The sequence below is a fragment of the Denticeps clupeoides genome, chromosome 3 (genome assembly GCF_900700375.1).
Source record: "Denticeps clupeoides chromosome 3, fDenClu1.1, whole genome shotgun sequence".
In the NCBI taxonomy this organism is placed as follows: domain Eukaryota; kingdom Metazoa; phylum Chordata; class Actinopteri; order Clupeiformes; family Denticipitidae; genus Denticeps; species Denticeps clupeoides.
The window spans coordinates 15,132,677-15,147,311 of record NC_041709.1 but is presented as its reverse complement, the minus strand read 5'-3'; the positions used below and the strand labels follow the sequence as shown (position 1 = coordinate 15,147,311).

At 40.1% G+C, this 14,635-nt stretch overlaps 1 protein-coding gene across 1 annotated transcript in view; it reads right to left on the bottom strand.

The window, feature by feature from the left end:
- Nucleotides 1-14,635, bottom strand: part of uhrf2 (ubiquitin like with PHD and ring finger domains 2) — a 38,444-nt gene that overhangs the window by 16,479 nt on the left and 7,330 nt on the right. The window contains exons 3-4 of the mRNA XM_028973551.1: nt 10,477-10,809; nt 6,260-6,558 (exon numbers count right to left, since the gene is read on the bottom strand). Of these exons, the coding sequence (XP_028829384.1) occupies nt 6,260-6,558; nt 10,477-10,809 (632 nt within the window). The remainder of the gene's footprint in view (nt 1-6,259; nt 6,559-10,476; nt 10,810-14,635) is intronic.

The following is a 14,635-nucleotide window of genomic DNA, read 5'->3' as shown; positions in this document are numbered from 1 at the left end:
AACTCTTTCGGTGAGAGCAGGGAGTTACAGGGCCACTTGAGGCGGGCTTTAAAACATTCAGGCTATTTCAGAAAACACTTCCATGTGGATGCAAGATTTTTAGAAATGAAAACCAAAGGCATTGTGTACGGGGGCCTGAGTTAATACCAGGAAAATCCTACCAGGACAGATCAATTTGATTAGGGCTTAATCAGAGTCTCTTTAATTGATTGCAGGGGTGAACCAAAGAATTACTGAATCAGAGTGCTCGAACAAAGTATTCATTTAAGGATGTGGCCACTTATGCAACTTTTTTTTCTACATTTGTTTTTAAAAGGTAGGAGAAGTTCTGAAATAATTAGTTTCCAGAGGGTTGTGCACTAAATCCACTGTAACAAAACAAGTCAGGTCACAGGGACACATTTCTCCAGCAAAAACCTTTAGTTTTTTAACACTTTGCGTTATGCCGCATTTACAGAGGCATCTGATTCCATCCAGCTCAAATAAACCCCTAAATCTCAAAAACCTGATCTCTGCTGGCCGACAGGGGAGGCAACAGCAGACAGCAGCTCCAATCCTCCATTTTGAGGGTTGCAGGAAGCAGCGGAGCCAAGGTCGAACAAACATCTGCTTGAAGCTACATATTTTGTTCTGCTGCCATAGTTAACACTAATTTTTTCACAAAAACTAAGCTAATGTGCACCGAGAAGACGTGAGAAGAAACAGATGAGATTGGGGAAAAAAAACGTATTTGCATCACAAGTTGAGTCCAGCAGCAGCTTTGGTTGCCTGTGATCACGCTCTCTCTCTCTGCATGTTCTGAATTTCAATACACACACAAACACACACACTATTTCAGTGTTAGAGATGGGTATCCCTATGGACATTCGGTTGAAGTCTGTTGTCTGTTTTACTATAGATGACTACAGTGCAAAGGCTGTTTTGTATGAAACAAAGAAGGCAAGAGGTGATTAAAAAAAAAAAGGAAAAGAAGAGTGAGTAATGGAATTGGGTGAGAGATTAGGCACTACAAAAGGAAGGAACAATTTAGATGATTGGTGCTCAGTGCAGAGGGCAACTGGAGATGTTCTCAATGCTACAGAACACACAATACTCTTTCAAATCTTGGCAGTGAGCAGACTGGCCTGCTAAACTTCAGATGTCAGGGTCAAAGTCAATAGACGTAAAATTGTGCCATACAACAAGAACTGGAACAAATGGACTGGACTGATTGTGACTATTGTGATGATTGTGTCCAACGCTTGTGTTTCTTCATGTGTCCAAAGGATCCAGCATAATACCTTTCTTATGGCTGGTATGGCAATACAGTTTGAGCTTACAGGGACTAAAGTTGAACTGGAGCCTTTGGTACAACACCAAAAAGTGATAGAAACAGTTGTATTTCATTAGTACTTCAGAACTATTTCAGCATTAGGAAGGTACTTTAAAATAAAAACCTCAGTTTTGTGCATGAATGAAATTAAATGCAAATGTATTCTATTTTTTTTGGCATTACAGATCATTTGAGCGCTCACATTTTAAATGAGATAGGTAACACCCGCCTAGGAAATCATTTCAGTAAACAGTGATTTAAGCGTCTAAGGAAAAAAAACTAATAACAATTTATCTTTAAAGGGCTTTAATTTCTGTATTTCTAACCTATCACTACCTGCTTGCATCACAATAACATTTTGTGGAGAGCCTAGCCTATATAAAAGGAGAAAAGTAGAGAAAATCTGTGGTATTAGTATTTCAAACGCAAACAAAAGTCTGTTTCCACCAAAGTTTCCGCTGTTATTCCAGTTCCGCTCATATTCACCTTTCTGAACAAGGCCACGTCTCCGAACAGTGACTAATGTGTGCAGTGCTCTATGGGAGTTCAGCAAAGCGGCCGAGTAACTGGGCCACAGCAGAGCAGAGGTCAGAGAGCAAGAACCCAGGCCATTCTTCTCTCTTAATTCCTTAATGGCCATGGAATTACTGAGCTGTGGAAAAAGGGCAATTAATCAACTCTGTTAATAAGGTTTAATTTCCTTTCTCAGGGACTCCTTGCACTCATTTTTTTTTGTTTTACAAGTTGAAAACTCTATGGACTGCATGGAAAAGTAAATGGCGGGGCTGATCTGCTCTCGGTGTTTGTAGTAATGAAATAGGAGGCAAAACAAATACTCTGAAGAAGTCACAGCACCACCGTTTTGAAAGTTTAATGTTGCAGCAAGGAAATTAATATGAATATTTTTTGGCTGCCAGTGGAGGGTGGAAGAAGAGGGCCCAAGATAAGAGCCTGTGAAGCTCTTCTAGAAATTCTGTCCACCATTTCCATTCGAAACAGGTGGATCGCATTTCAAAACCTCCAAATCCAAAATTATAAAACACAGCAATGCCTGGAATCAAACCGCAAGCACAACACAGAGAGAAAAAAAATCTCTTCACCCAAGACCCAAAGCAGAGGAAAAGCAGGAGTGAAAATTAAGGCTGCATACACAATGAAATGGTGGCGCTGCTTTGACGCCGCAATGCAAAATTGATGAGGCATGGCAGAACGTAGCTTGCCCGTTACTGCCGAGGCTTCCCATCACCAAACTCATGCATTAGAAGCCTCATTCAAACCAAAAACCTTGATTTTTTTAATAAATATATTTTTAAAGGTGTTCATTTACAGCGGGAATGCTCCAAAGAACTAGTCCCGTAACCAAGGCAACGTCTCACAGTGAATGCCACAGAGAAAGAAAGGGAGGGGGAGAACTGAACGGAGAACTGAACGAAGAACTGAACGAAAAAGGGAATGAATTTGAAATTTTGTTGGTATAGAAATCAGTGTTGAATAAGGCTGCAGGCTTTTTAAAAATGTTAAATTGAAGAAAACCTGCCTGCCTCCCACCCTCCCGACGTCAGCGTCTGCACCATCTACAGCGGGGCGCTCCAGCATCACAGCCCTTTCACAGTAATTGCACATGCAGGAAAAAAAAAAAAAAAAAATTTCAAAAAGCGCTAAAATGCCACTAACTATTTACAGATGTTTGGTAGCGGAGCAGAGATTAAACCGACGGTTAGCCTGACATTAGTCCAGAAAACAAAGAAAATCCGCTTTTAATAATATTATAAGAACATTACGGTCTCAGCGTCTATATGGTACAATGATGAACGCTGGACATTTATACCCACATAGCCATATCCCAATCTAAGACCTGTCTTAACCTTCTCCAACAAGGCAGATTGTCATTGGCAATGCTGATATTTCATTAGCCGGACTACTAATACTTTAACTGCAGAGATAACGCTCAGAGACAATCATTTCGGCCCTTAAATTCTAAATGGCATGCCATTAACTTTTTTGTCTTCCTGGGAGCACCAGTGTACCTTTCACGTTAAATGGCTTCACCAAGCAGATTCAACATGAACAGGCTTATGATTTTCCAGCTGTACGAAAAACGTGAAGGGTTTTGTTGAGCATTTGATTAACCAAAAAGACAATCTTGAAATGAAGAAAGCCAGGGGGTGAGACAAAAGCAAAAAACGGCCAAGTATTTCATAAAAAGGGGGAAAAGCTGAAAAATGCAACTAAACATATGACCCACATCTCCTGAATTCATGTAACGTTGTCTCCATTGCCATTTCCTGTTCTCAGTGCTACCGCACTCTCTGCGAACAAAATGGCGGGAGGGTGGCTCACGGCTCATCGTCACACCGTATACACGTCCTGCTATTACAGCGCCATCTCCAAGCTAGAGTCACCAGTGACTGTTCAGGCAATTAGGCACAAGGTGGCAAGCAGCCAGGATAGTTTACACTCCAGAGAAAAAATATACATGTATACACATTACTTTCACTACATGTAATTTTGCACAGCATTATCGATTATGGCTGCTTTCTATAAAACCTAATTGTTATTTTGTAATATAAAAAAAATATATATTTAATTAATCTCATATCCTTTTTGACTCACCAAAAACATTAACTAGTCATTTGAAACTAGGACATCAGCGTTAAGACCTCTAAAATTGAGCAATGAAAGAAGAAAATGTCAGATGATTTCACAGGTTATACCATATCATCCAAAGTGTGTATTTAAATGCGAGTGCATGAACAATGAGCTACTTAACAGCAAGCATATGGACAAGCTTTCATCAGCTAAGCAAGACGATCCAATGATGGCTAAGTGGCTCATTTAAAAAGCACACACTCCTTAGTCACCTCGGCAACAGTGCAAAGGCCAAAGTATAGCACTGGCTATGGATTTTTATTTTTCTAACTGTGCATGAAATTAGAAAACCTGATTCATTCAAACTTGTGCACCTCATTAAAATCATTTAATCATTAAAGATATGTTGTACACTCATTTTACACCTATAAAAGGAATTGTTCCAAGAAATAATTGAAACATTCATGCTCATGATGAGTGCATGAAAATGTTTGACCACTACTGTATTGCACCATGCACAGAATAGGGGGAGAAATCTGAAACTAATGTCAAATGTAATTATGTGCAACAGTGTCGTTTTTGTTTTCATTGGTTCAAATTTCACCTCACAGTAAAAACCACTTGTTCAGATTAGGAGAGAACAAAGGTTCTCATTACTTGAGATATGACAGACTGTACTGGGAGGAGTATGGGGGAAGAAGATCAGAAGATGAAGTGGTAATGTCTAAAGGAGCGGAGGAAAAAAGGTCAAGAGTATGGGAAAGAAGAGTAGAAGGATGTCAGACAAGAATTCATGGTAGTAATGTATACCTTTGTGTTGACTGCGACAGAAAATAGGCCTTAGTTTTCTTTAAAAACAAGAATAGGTGAAGTGTAAACAACCAGATAACTCCAGTCTGAGAGTAACTTTCCACACACTTTTACAACAATGTCTAATAATGTCCCTGTATTGATACAATATCACCACGTAAAATATTGCGATATATTGGGCGATTCTCTGGAAAATGAAACAAAAATGCTAATAAATAAATTCTGCAATATTTGCACTGATATTTAAAACAGCTACTGATGTGGAACATTGTTTAATTTCAATGTATTAAAAAAATTAAGTGTTTGCAGCCATTTGAAACACTGTTACCTCTCACAATGTAAAATTTTTACTAATTAAAATTTTTTGATTGTTCACAGATTTTTTTTTGTGGAGGTTTTCTGTTCCCTGTGCATCACATGGCAAATTTTCAAACTGCTTATATGGCTTTTGTCATAACTTTGTCATATTGAACTACCCAGTAGGAAGGCATGACAAATACAACATGTCACATGTGTTCATAGTTCTGACCACTAGTTATGGGGATAAAGAAACCAGTGTCATCAAAATGTCCCATAAATCACGTAGAGAATAGTCCTGTTGCTGTATCGATATTTTTAACACCCCTAATTTAAAGTGTCTGAAGTTTGATGCTATATAGGAAGACAGTTCACATTTAGATGGTACATTTGATTGAGGTGAAACTTGACAGATTTCATATTCGGATATGAATCACAATATCTGCTACAAAAAAACACAATGTGATGTTTACTAGAGAACCTAAAGAGAAGATGAGGAATGAGGTCACGAAGCAAGAGAAAAAGAGCAATCGATATGTTTTACAGTACCCGATCTGTGTTGGCTGCCCAATTAAGATTTTTTTTCTGCCCTTGTACAGATCAGCAGCTTACAGCGATCAGGTTTTGACAATTTTTACTGGTCCAGGGAACTGTTAATAACTATGAATGTATTTATGGCAACATTCCTCGCCAATGGCAGTGGTGGTTGTGAGTTCAAATCCCTAACCGCCAAGGGGACCTCCACTGAGGTCCCCTTAAGCAAGGTACCATCCCCACACACTGTGCCTTTCATGCTGCCCACTGCTCAGTGGTGTAAGTCTAAGTGTAATCGGTTCAATACAGAGGAGACATTTGGCTATGCTTTTCTGTGTATCACAATGACAAAAACAATCACTTCAATGTTCTTCTCTCAAGCGGGATTGAGGGCAGACGCATCATTATTGCCAACCACTGCAGATCCAGTGCTACACTGTATATTATAAGACAGAGGAGGTTGCAGTTGCTAGCTGGTTAGTATGCTAATTAAGCATCTCTCTTCAAATGCAGACTTACATAGTGTAGAAACAAGGTTGAGCTTATTAATTGCATGCTGCTAAAATCCCCCTTTAAGAAAACTCCCATTTTCACAACCATTAGTGAACCAAAAAGCATGTGTGTGTGTGTGTGTGTGTGTGTGTGTGTGTGTGTGTGTGTGTGTGTGTGTGTGTGTGTGTGTGTGTGTGTGTGAAATAAGGAGATATCCACACTTACTCATCATATTTGATATGATAACTGACATCCTCCTCGCTGTGTGGACAGTCCTTTTGGGAGGTGGAGGGCTCGCTACAGTCCGAGTTCAATGCAGAACTACTTTTATTGTCCAAAGTGGGGGTGCCATGCTCAATCTCCAGTTTGCCATTAGTCCTTTTGTTGGGCTTGCTGCCCCTGGCTGTGGAAACCGTGCTTGGCTTATTGTTGTTCGGTCCCTTTGCAGCATGGGTCACATTCTCAAGGCTTCCCTCAAACCAGGCACCAATGCTGACGTCTCTGCAGTCCACCAGCTCATTAATCTGTCCAAAGGAAAGGAAAAAAGATGTACACATCACAAACTGACTTTTAGAGTAATTATTAAATATGATAAGCTCTGATCATAGATGAGGAATATTCAGTGAACCTTCTGTGGCCAGACAACTGGCATGTAAATACACACTTACAGGCACAATGACATTTTCATGCATCAGAAAAACATAGCAGAACTTCATAATGTGCATCTCAAAGCTTAATGTGCTTTTCAAATAAGCAGAAGATTCACATAATTTTTTGTGAAATCAGCACAGTCCTGTGATAATACATTAATAATTATAAGTAAATAAACAGTTTATACTATTTATATACTTAGAATAGTAATAGAAATAATAAAAGTATATATGTTACTGTAAAATGATGATGGGGGTCACAGAATTCAATCCATGAACATAATGAAATGACAGTTTTATATATAGGGAAAATGCACATGTCTGACACATGGTAGACAAAGAACACCACTCAAAACAACTCAAACTCTGTCTCGCTTTCTCCAGGACTTACTGAACCATTGCAGTTTATAAGCTGTGACAGCTTTAGTTAAAAGTAAAAATGCTTAAAAAAATAACCAATCACCACAAGAAGGTTAGGCAATAACATTTTTGATATGTTAAAGACATCTATGATCTACAAATGCAGGCTAATCTGTTAGCAGTGGCCCTATTTTGTAATTAAACTATCTTTAATTAATTGGCAATAGTGAGCTATTATAAAATGAAATATGATCTAAGACATAAGATAGGATGCAGTCTATCATATTGAAGGTATTGTCACTGATTTTTAACATTTAGTTAATGAATGGAGCAATACATTTTAGGAAGTGAACCGTGCTTGAACCGTGCTTGACTAAAAAACATGTGTAAATAAGTATTTAATAAGAATATTTCATTCATTCAGATCCAGTAAGTTGTATTTTTGAGCCATGTATATATTCAATCACTTGCAATTTTTATTAACAAATTTGCAAAAAGTGATGGCTGAATATTCCATCCCTGTTAAAAAGTAAAAACAACAGCAGACCAAGTAAAGAGGTGCACAACTTTCCTGAAGTCGTTATGCGCTGCACATGCACCAGAATATTTTTTCCTTTTACATGTTCTGAGCACTGGAACATCCACTGATGAACATTCCAGAAGCATTATGTCAGACACAGCTTGGTTAACTCTGTTAACTCTAACTGTGTTATGTGGCACAATGGAAAATTATACAAGCTGCAGACAATCATCTGGCAAAATTGTATATGCAAAGACAATAAAGACGTTGAAACCACAGGATGTGAAAATAAAATTAAAAATGCAGCTGCACGGCTTTAAGATAATTCCATCTCAGTGGACGGACACAACGTGTTGCTAAGAAAAATAGACACCTGGATTTTTCAAGGTTACAAAAACAGTCAAGACAGAAGGCTCTGGGACCTTCAGGGACAAACTTACTTGGCCCTACTCCAGCATCAATGCACAAAAACATTAAAGTTATTAAGCAAAAATATGATGCTAGACATCACACCTTCCACTCTACAGTCATTTTTTAAATGGCAAATAAGACTATTAAATACACATAGATGCCTTTACAGCCTTTGGAGCTTAAATAATGTCGAGCCACAGCAATACAGTAATCAAAGAGGCTACCTTCCTGTCGACCTTGTATGGACAAAAAAAAAAAAAAAAATACAGTCTACAGCGATTTAAATAAATCGCCCCGGTTACTGGTGCAGGGAACGCTTAAAGTGTACAGAACAGAGAAGAGGTCAAAGGCCATTGTGGAGACAAAATCTGTTCCAGTTACAAAACCTGATAAGAGAGAGAGTGAGGCCGAGTATACTGTATACAAGGGTTGGCTTAATGCCTGGTGAGTGAGCGTGCAGCAGAATGGTCCGTTTCCCAGCCAGCCTTGCCAGTGGCCTGGCAGACGGTGTGCGACCCGTTACAGTAGCCTGACTCCCCATGTGTGCTGTGTAAACAGGTAGCCATGGCAACAGAACACTGTGCGAGGTGGCTGCCAGTTCAAACCACCACAGGCATGTGGCGGTGGGCCTGAACCACAGCAATGCATGCCACAGAAGAGGAGGAGGATGACGGAGGGGAAAGAAAAAAAATGCCAACGCCCCAGGACAGGCTTCATAGCCATGGGTACTGCCATTGAGGAAATGAGTCAAAAAAAAAAAAAAAAAAAAAAAAAAAAAAAAAAAAACAACCTTTGATCAATATTGGGGACATTACGTAAATCCTGTGATTAGCCTTGATCCATATGAAGGCCACAGCCACCCATTGATGCAGACACCCATGTTGTGCAGAACAAAAAGGGCTGCATTTGTTGAGCTACTTTTAACAGGCTTAATTATATTCTGTTCACTACACAATGGTCATGGGAAATCCCTTCTGTACAATTTTATGAGACAATAGGACACAATATATTAACTATTATTGCAAAGTGTGCAAAAACATTTAGAATGCCTGATGTGGGCATAACAGGTTAAGATGCTACAGTGTTTTATACGGCTCTTCTTTGCACATTTTTTAAGCAAATTCTGTCTTATGGCCACAAGGGGAAGTCTAAAGTCAAACTACACATGCATAGGTGGAAAATATACTGTGGTCACCAAGCAGAATATGATATTTATAGAATGTGTAAATGAATAAAATTTTGTCATAAGCAGAGTTGGGAATAACATCATTACAATAACAGTGTTATTGAGGGGAAAAAGGTCAATTTTCAGCAACGGGTGATCTAACCAATTAATTTGTTACAACGTTGTTACTGTTACTGACAATAACATGCTGTGCGTTACTGTAATTCAGCTGTTTTCATCTGACTTTGTATGAGGGGCAAGATAAAAAAGGTTTGCTAAGGTTGGGTTCATGCTTTTCATGCTAAAAACAAACCGGAGGCAGAGGTAGACGGGTCTGTACACAAGAGAGAGACATGGCAATGGAGAGTTCAAAAGTAGCCTTTTTACAGTAGAAATAGATGTGAATTAAAGGAAAGAAAATATTAAATATACATTATGCCTAGGAACTAAGTCTTTATCCATGTCGGTAAAGAGAAATTCACAAAAAAATAAAATAAATTATAATAATCTCTTCTCATTGGCTCACACTTCATCAAAACTAGCAGCCAAAAATGAGGAAGTTGATGGCAGCACAAATGCAGGCATGGCTAACGTGAGCTCCCGAACCACATTTATAAAATATTGAACAGAAAACATTGTTTCTTTCCCTCGCAACTATGCTGTAATTCATTTACTAACTCAGTTACTTTTTGAAAGAAATAACTAGTAAATATAACTAATTACTTTTTTTTTAAGCAGTGTACCCAATAGTATTCACGATGCAGGATAAAACCAAGAAAAAATAATAAATAAATAAACAAATAAATAAATAAGACACACGGTGAACATGTTTCTTCTACTAAACATTAATTCAACTATTGATTTAACTGATTTCAAACAAACAATGGCACCACAGTTAGTAATGACCTTTGATGATATCACTTTGACATTAGTTTATTTCTGGGTTGTTCATGGTAACAGTGTCACATGCTCTAGATGATGGGTCATACAAGAATATTTCATGAAAGCTTATTGTAAATAACATTTTTAGCACTGTTTAATAATTTTTCCAAAATCCATAAAAATTTTGTACTTAAATATAAAAAGCATTCAAATTTTTCTGTACAAAGAAAAGTTTAGTTTTGACACTGTTCCACCATTACTTTAATAAAAATACTTTGAGGGCTTTGGACCATTTGTTCAAAACATCATAAATAGTAGTCTTACTTCAGGGGTTGTACCTCATCAGCACTGCTCCTCTGCGGGGTTCCTCAAGGTTCTGTTATAAGCCCTTTTTTTGTTTACCCATCTACATGCAAGGACCAATCTTTAAAAATTTTCAAGTTCTCACCCTCACCTTATATAGTCCAATCCCAGGGTCTATAAGGAACGATCGGGTGGAGGTTGATGGCTGATTGTCAACGGAAGGACTGCAGGACTTCGGCCTGTTGTTGCTGCTACTATTGTTACTGCTGCTGCTGTTGTTATTGCTTACAGCTGCTGCAGTCACGGCTGGAGGTGAGGCTGGATTGGGTGTGATGGCAGTGGTGGGAGGAGTCTGTGTGCAGGCCACACCCTCACATTCTTCAAGGATAGGGCTATCAGGTGGTTCAGTCTGGGAGCGAATGAGGAGCTGGATAATGTCATTAAGGCCCACGTTGTAGTCAAACAGTGTCTGGCCATCTTCCATCTAAAGAAACAGTGAGAGGAAAAAAAAAAACTATTTAGCAAAGCATTCAACATTTATAACACACTAGGCCTGCATTAAAGAAGTCATAAAGAAGGTGGTGAGAAGACAGATGCTATGGTCTGTACCATGAATAATAACGTTATTTGTCAAACACAAAATTTCACAAAACAAACAAGATTATAAAACAAAATCTTACTTATGAAATATTTTGCATTGATCCTTTGTTTGCTCATTATTATGACTTCTATAGAAATCGAACGAGAATTGCTGGTGTCTTCCTCTTTTAAGTCGCTTTGGATAAAAGTGTCTGCTAAATAAAGTAAAGTAAGTAAAGTATTATAGCCATGCATGGCGCATGATTGAATGAGCTTGGAACCCCGTCTAAATATGAATGCGTTATTGATGCATGCGACATCTAGTGTATATATCTACGGTTTATATATTCTTTAGGGTTGCTAACATTTTCAACCCTCTGTCACAATTTGAGGTTGGGCCTCAGTTTGTGCTTTTGATTGCCCCCTGGTGGTTGGTTATTTAAATGTAAATATAGCATATAGCGTGTATATCTTAATTTAAGCGTGGCAGCCAAAGTCGTGATCATGATTAAAATTATAATAATTTTGCAGCCCTACTATCCAGTATGAGTTCTGGTTTGCACACCTTATTACAGCTAAAATGAGTTTACTGTGGAAAGTAGCTTAGTGTCTAGAATCTATAAGCAAAGTCCTCTTAATTAACAATTAGTGATTTGAGTACTATGGTAGTACAGTAATCATAAATGTGATCCTGATTTCAAATAATAATACGTTTACAGCACTTTAGTCATCCATGGTGCCATTCCCAAATAAATAAATGTATACATGGGGGGTGGAGAGGGATAGAAGTTACCTAGGCAACCAATAAAGATGCACCCCCCCCCAGCCTCCTCAGCATCCCCCAACCCACTTTGAAATGTTGCATGCGACCACAGTCATGGTGGTGTCAGAAAATGGCTTCCTTCACTGAACGAGCGAGCGAGCAAGCAAGCATGCATGCGAACGAACAAACGCACACACACGGACACCCACAAATTTTCCTCATTCTGCACCAAGGATTCAGTTTCCATGTCATCCCATTAAACCAAATCATTAAACCTTTACCTCCTTAGTTTTAGAACAGTGCAGACATAAAAAGCACACACACGTCAGAAATGACCGTTTCTCCCCCTCGGCGGAGAGAATGTCGCCACCATTTCCTCCTCTCCACCAAGCTGCAGAGGACAGTCTTAGCAGACTACTCCTGCACTCGTTATTATGCAAGAGTGGGAAATCGAGACAGAAAGTGTTTAAGCAACATAATGAGGTAGCAAAGAAGAAATTTGGACTTTTTAGAAGTGCATCCAGTGAGCAATTTGCAAGGTCCCCCCCCCCTTTTTACCCCTCATTTTTGAATTGTGAATCGCAAGGACAGCGCCACCATCACCTGCCAATCTGGTCGCCATTGTCTCTGTGCCGTGTCTACAGCATGACAACTTCAAGCCTTAACCCTGCCAAACCATTATACGAAATTGGCACTAATACTGAGCTACAGGAGCAATGTTTGGGTTTATTAAGGATTGCCACACCATGGCAGAGATCAGAAATGTAGATATTTACTCATGCTCCCATTGAAGCTTTGACAATTCATAGTCAATTCAGAGCATGCGCTGATATTTAACAGCATACAGGTCTACTGTGGACACAGTAATGCTGGTATAAATATTTAATTTTAAGGGGTTTACCCTCGACACTGAAGCTTTTATTTATTTATTGGTCATTGTCAGATACCTTAAAAGAAACAAGATTGTGTTAATTCGCATACTATTCTAAAGTACATCTCAGTACCCAGGACCAATTACAATGATTCAAATCATTACTCAATTATTATATGTTCCCAGGAATTCCTCCACTAATGTAGTAGCAGTTAATAATGAGTAATCTTCAGGATGAGGGTGCCATTGGCACTTTAAAATCGCAACATTTTTCTCTGTAATATTGCTCTCGAATACACTTCACCTGAGAAGTATTTCATAAAAAAAAAACTAAACAGAAGCATCTTATTTTACCTACACGGACATGATGTGGGATAATTAGAGAATCAACATCCATCATTTCCCCATGGGTGAATGTGGACTGCGCCTGAGACATAATGTTATGCAGCAGGCATTCAAACCCAACCAGTGTCTGTGCCCATTTAAATAATATTTCAAAAACGACATCTAGATGCCCTGTTCAGATATCAAAAGCACAGACCGGACTAGCAGGTGCAACTCTCCCCAGAACAAAGCCAAGACCAGGTTGTCCGGAGCGGCTACGTGCAGGATACGTACAACGTAACATCTTTGCTCATTGCGCACTTTACTTTCAAGGAGGACAAAGCTCTACTTGCTTGATTGTGTGTGTGTGTGTGTGTGTGTGTGGAGGGGGGGGGGTCCTCTCTGATTCACATTCTTTCTGCAGTGACACCCAAACACAGAATAAAATGATGAGATCGGAACGGCCGATAGGTGGGATTTGTGTATTTGAGAGGTATGGCAGGATCCCTATGGAACATGGAGAGGTACTTCTGTTGAGGTACGGTGGGGGAGGTGAGGAAAACCGACAACTAATCGTTGCAGCGTTTCCAACACCACAGCTCCTGCACCGTGGAGAAGAATAAATGGCGACTTTTCTAGAGAGGGCGTGTTTTCTGGAAAGATGTTCCGAGGGCTCCAATAAAACGTCACGGTCATGGGTTCCATCCCGGCTAAAATAAGCCAGTGCGCAGACCGAAGAGTGACCGTGACAAACGCGTGTCTGGTGCATGGACGCACGCGCCATTTTCTACATCCCAACAAAGGAAGCAGAAGAGAGGGGGGAAAAAACAGCCAAACCAGTTCAGCTGGGGCAATACACCACTGCAGAGCGCGGTGAGGGATTGTGGGATACGTCAGGAAACGCCCCACACTGATCTTCCCTTCCCCCCAGCTCCCGCCAGCGAAGGGTGGGTTGGGGGGGGGGTGAGGAAATAGGTCACATTTCTAATCAACAACAAACACCCCGTAGCAGCCCATACCGCCAAATCCCGAAATCGCTGTCTGCCCAATTATTTTCCCATATTTTACGCCGTCTATGTGTCAGCAGAAGAACAAAGCCGAGGTGGAGACCAGGCGCAACCTCCCATTCGCTCTCTTTTCACGTTACAGACGGTGCGCTGCCCCTGCCGCTCCGGCAGGCGTCGGATCATTGGCTTATTTTGAGAAGCTGCTGTAACGAAAAAAAAAAAAAAAAAAAAAGCCAGCGCTCGGGCTACCCGGCGCGGTTCAGCTCCTGTAGCTATTCTAATCGAACTTTAACGCCTTCGTGCCTGCTCTGAGAGAGCAGGGAGGATGGGAGGCGGCGGGAGAGAGACAGGAATTTAAAATACATACGTATAAAATAATAAATACAGCCCCCTCTCGACACGGATGGGCAGACGGGCGGTAGCCGTATTGAGCGGTTACGCCCGGAGCTTATTTACAGCATGCCGCTGTTCACCCTCCCCACTATCTCAGCCTTCATCGGAGGCCATTTTGAAAGCGAAGGGAACGGTCGCTGTTTGTCAGCGCCTGGGATAGACAGCACAGCCTCTCGGAGAGCCGGCGACTGCGACGTGCCGTAGATTCCTGCATTTTACATGAACGTGTCCAGCGTCCAGCGTCCAGCACTAACGACATGCAGGCAAGTCGTGTCTCCAGTCCACTGGTCTACAACTAGTGTGTTCACCGCGACAAGTGAAATTGGTTTTAAATAATCCCACTAGTAGTGCACTGTTCTGCAAAGTTTTAAAG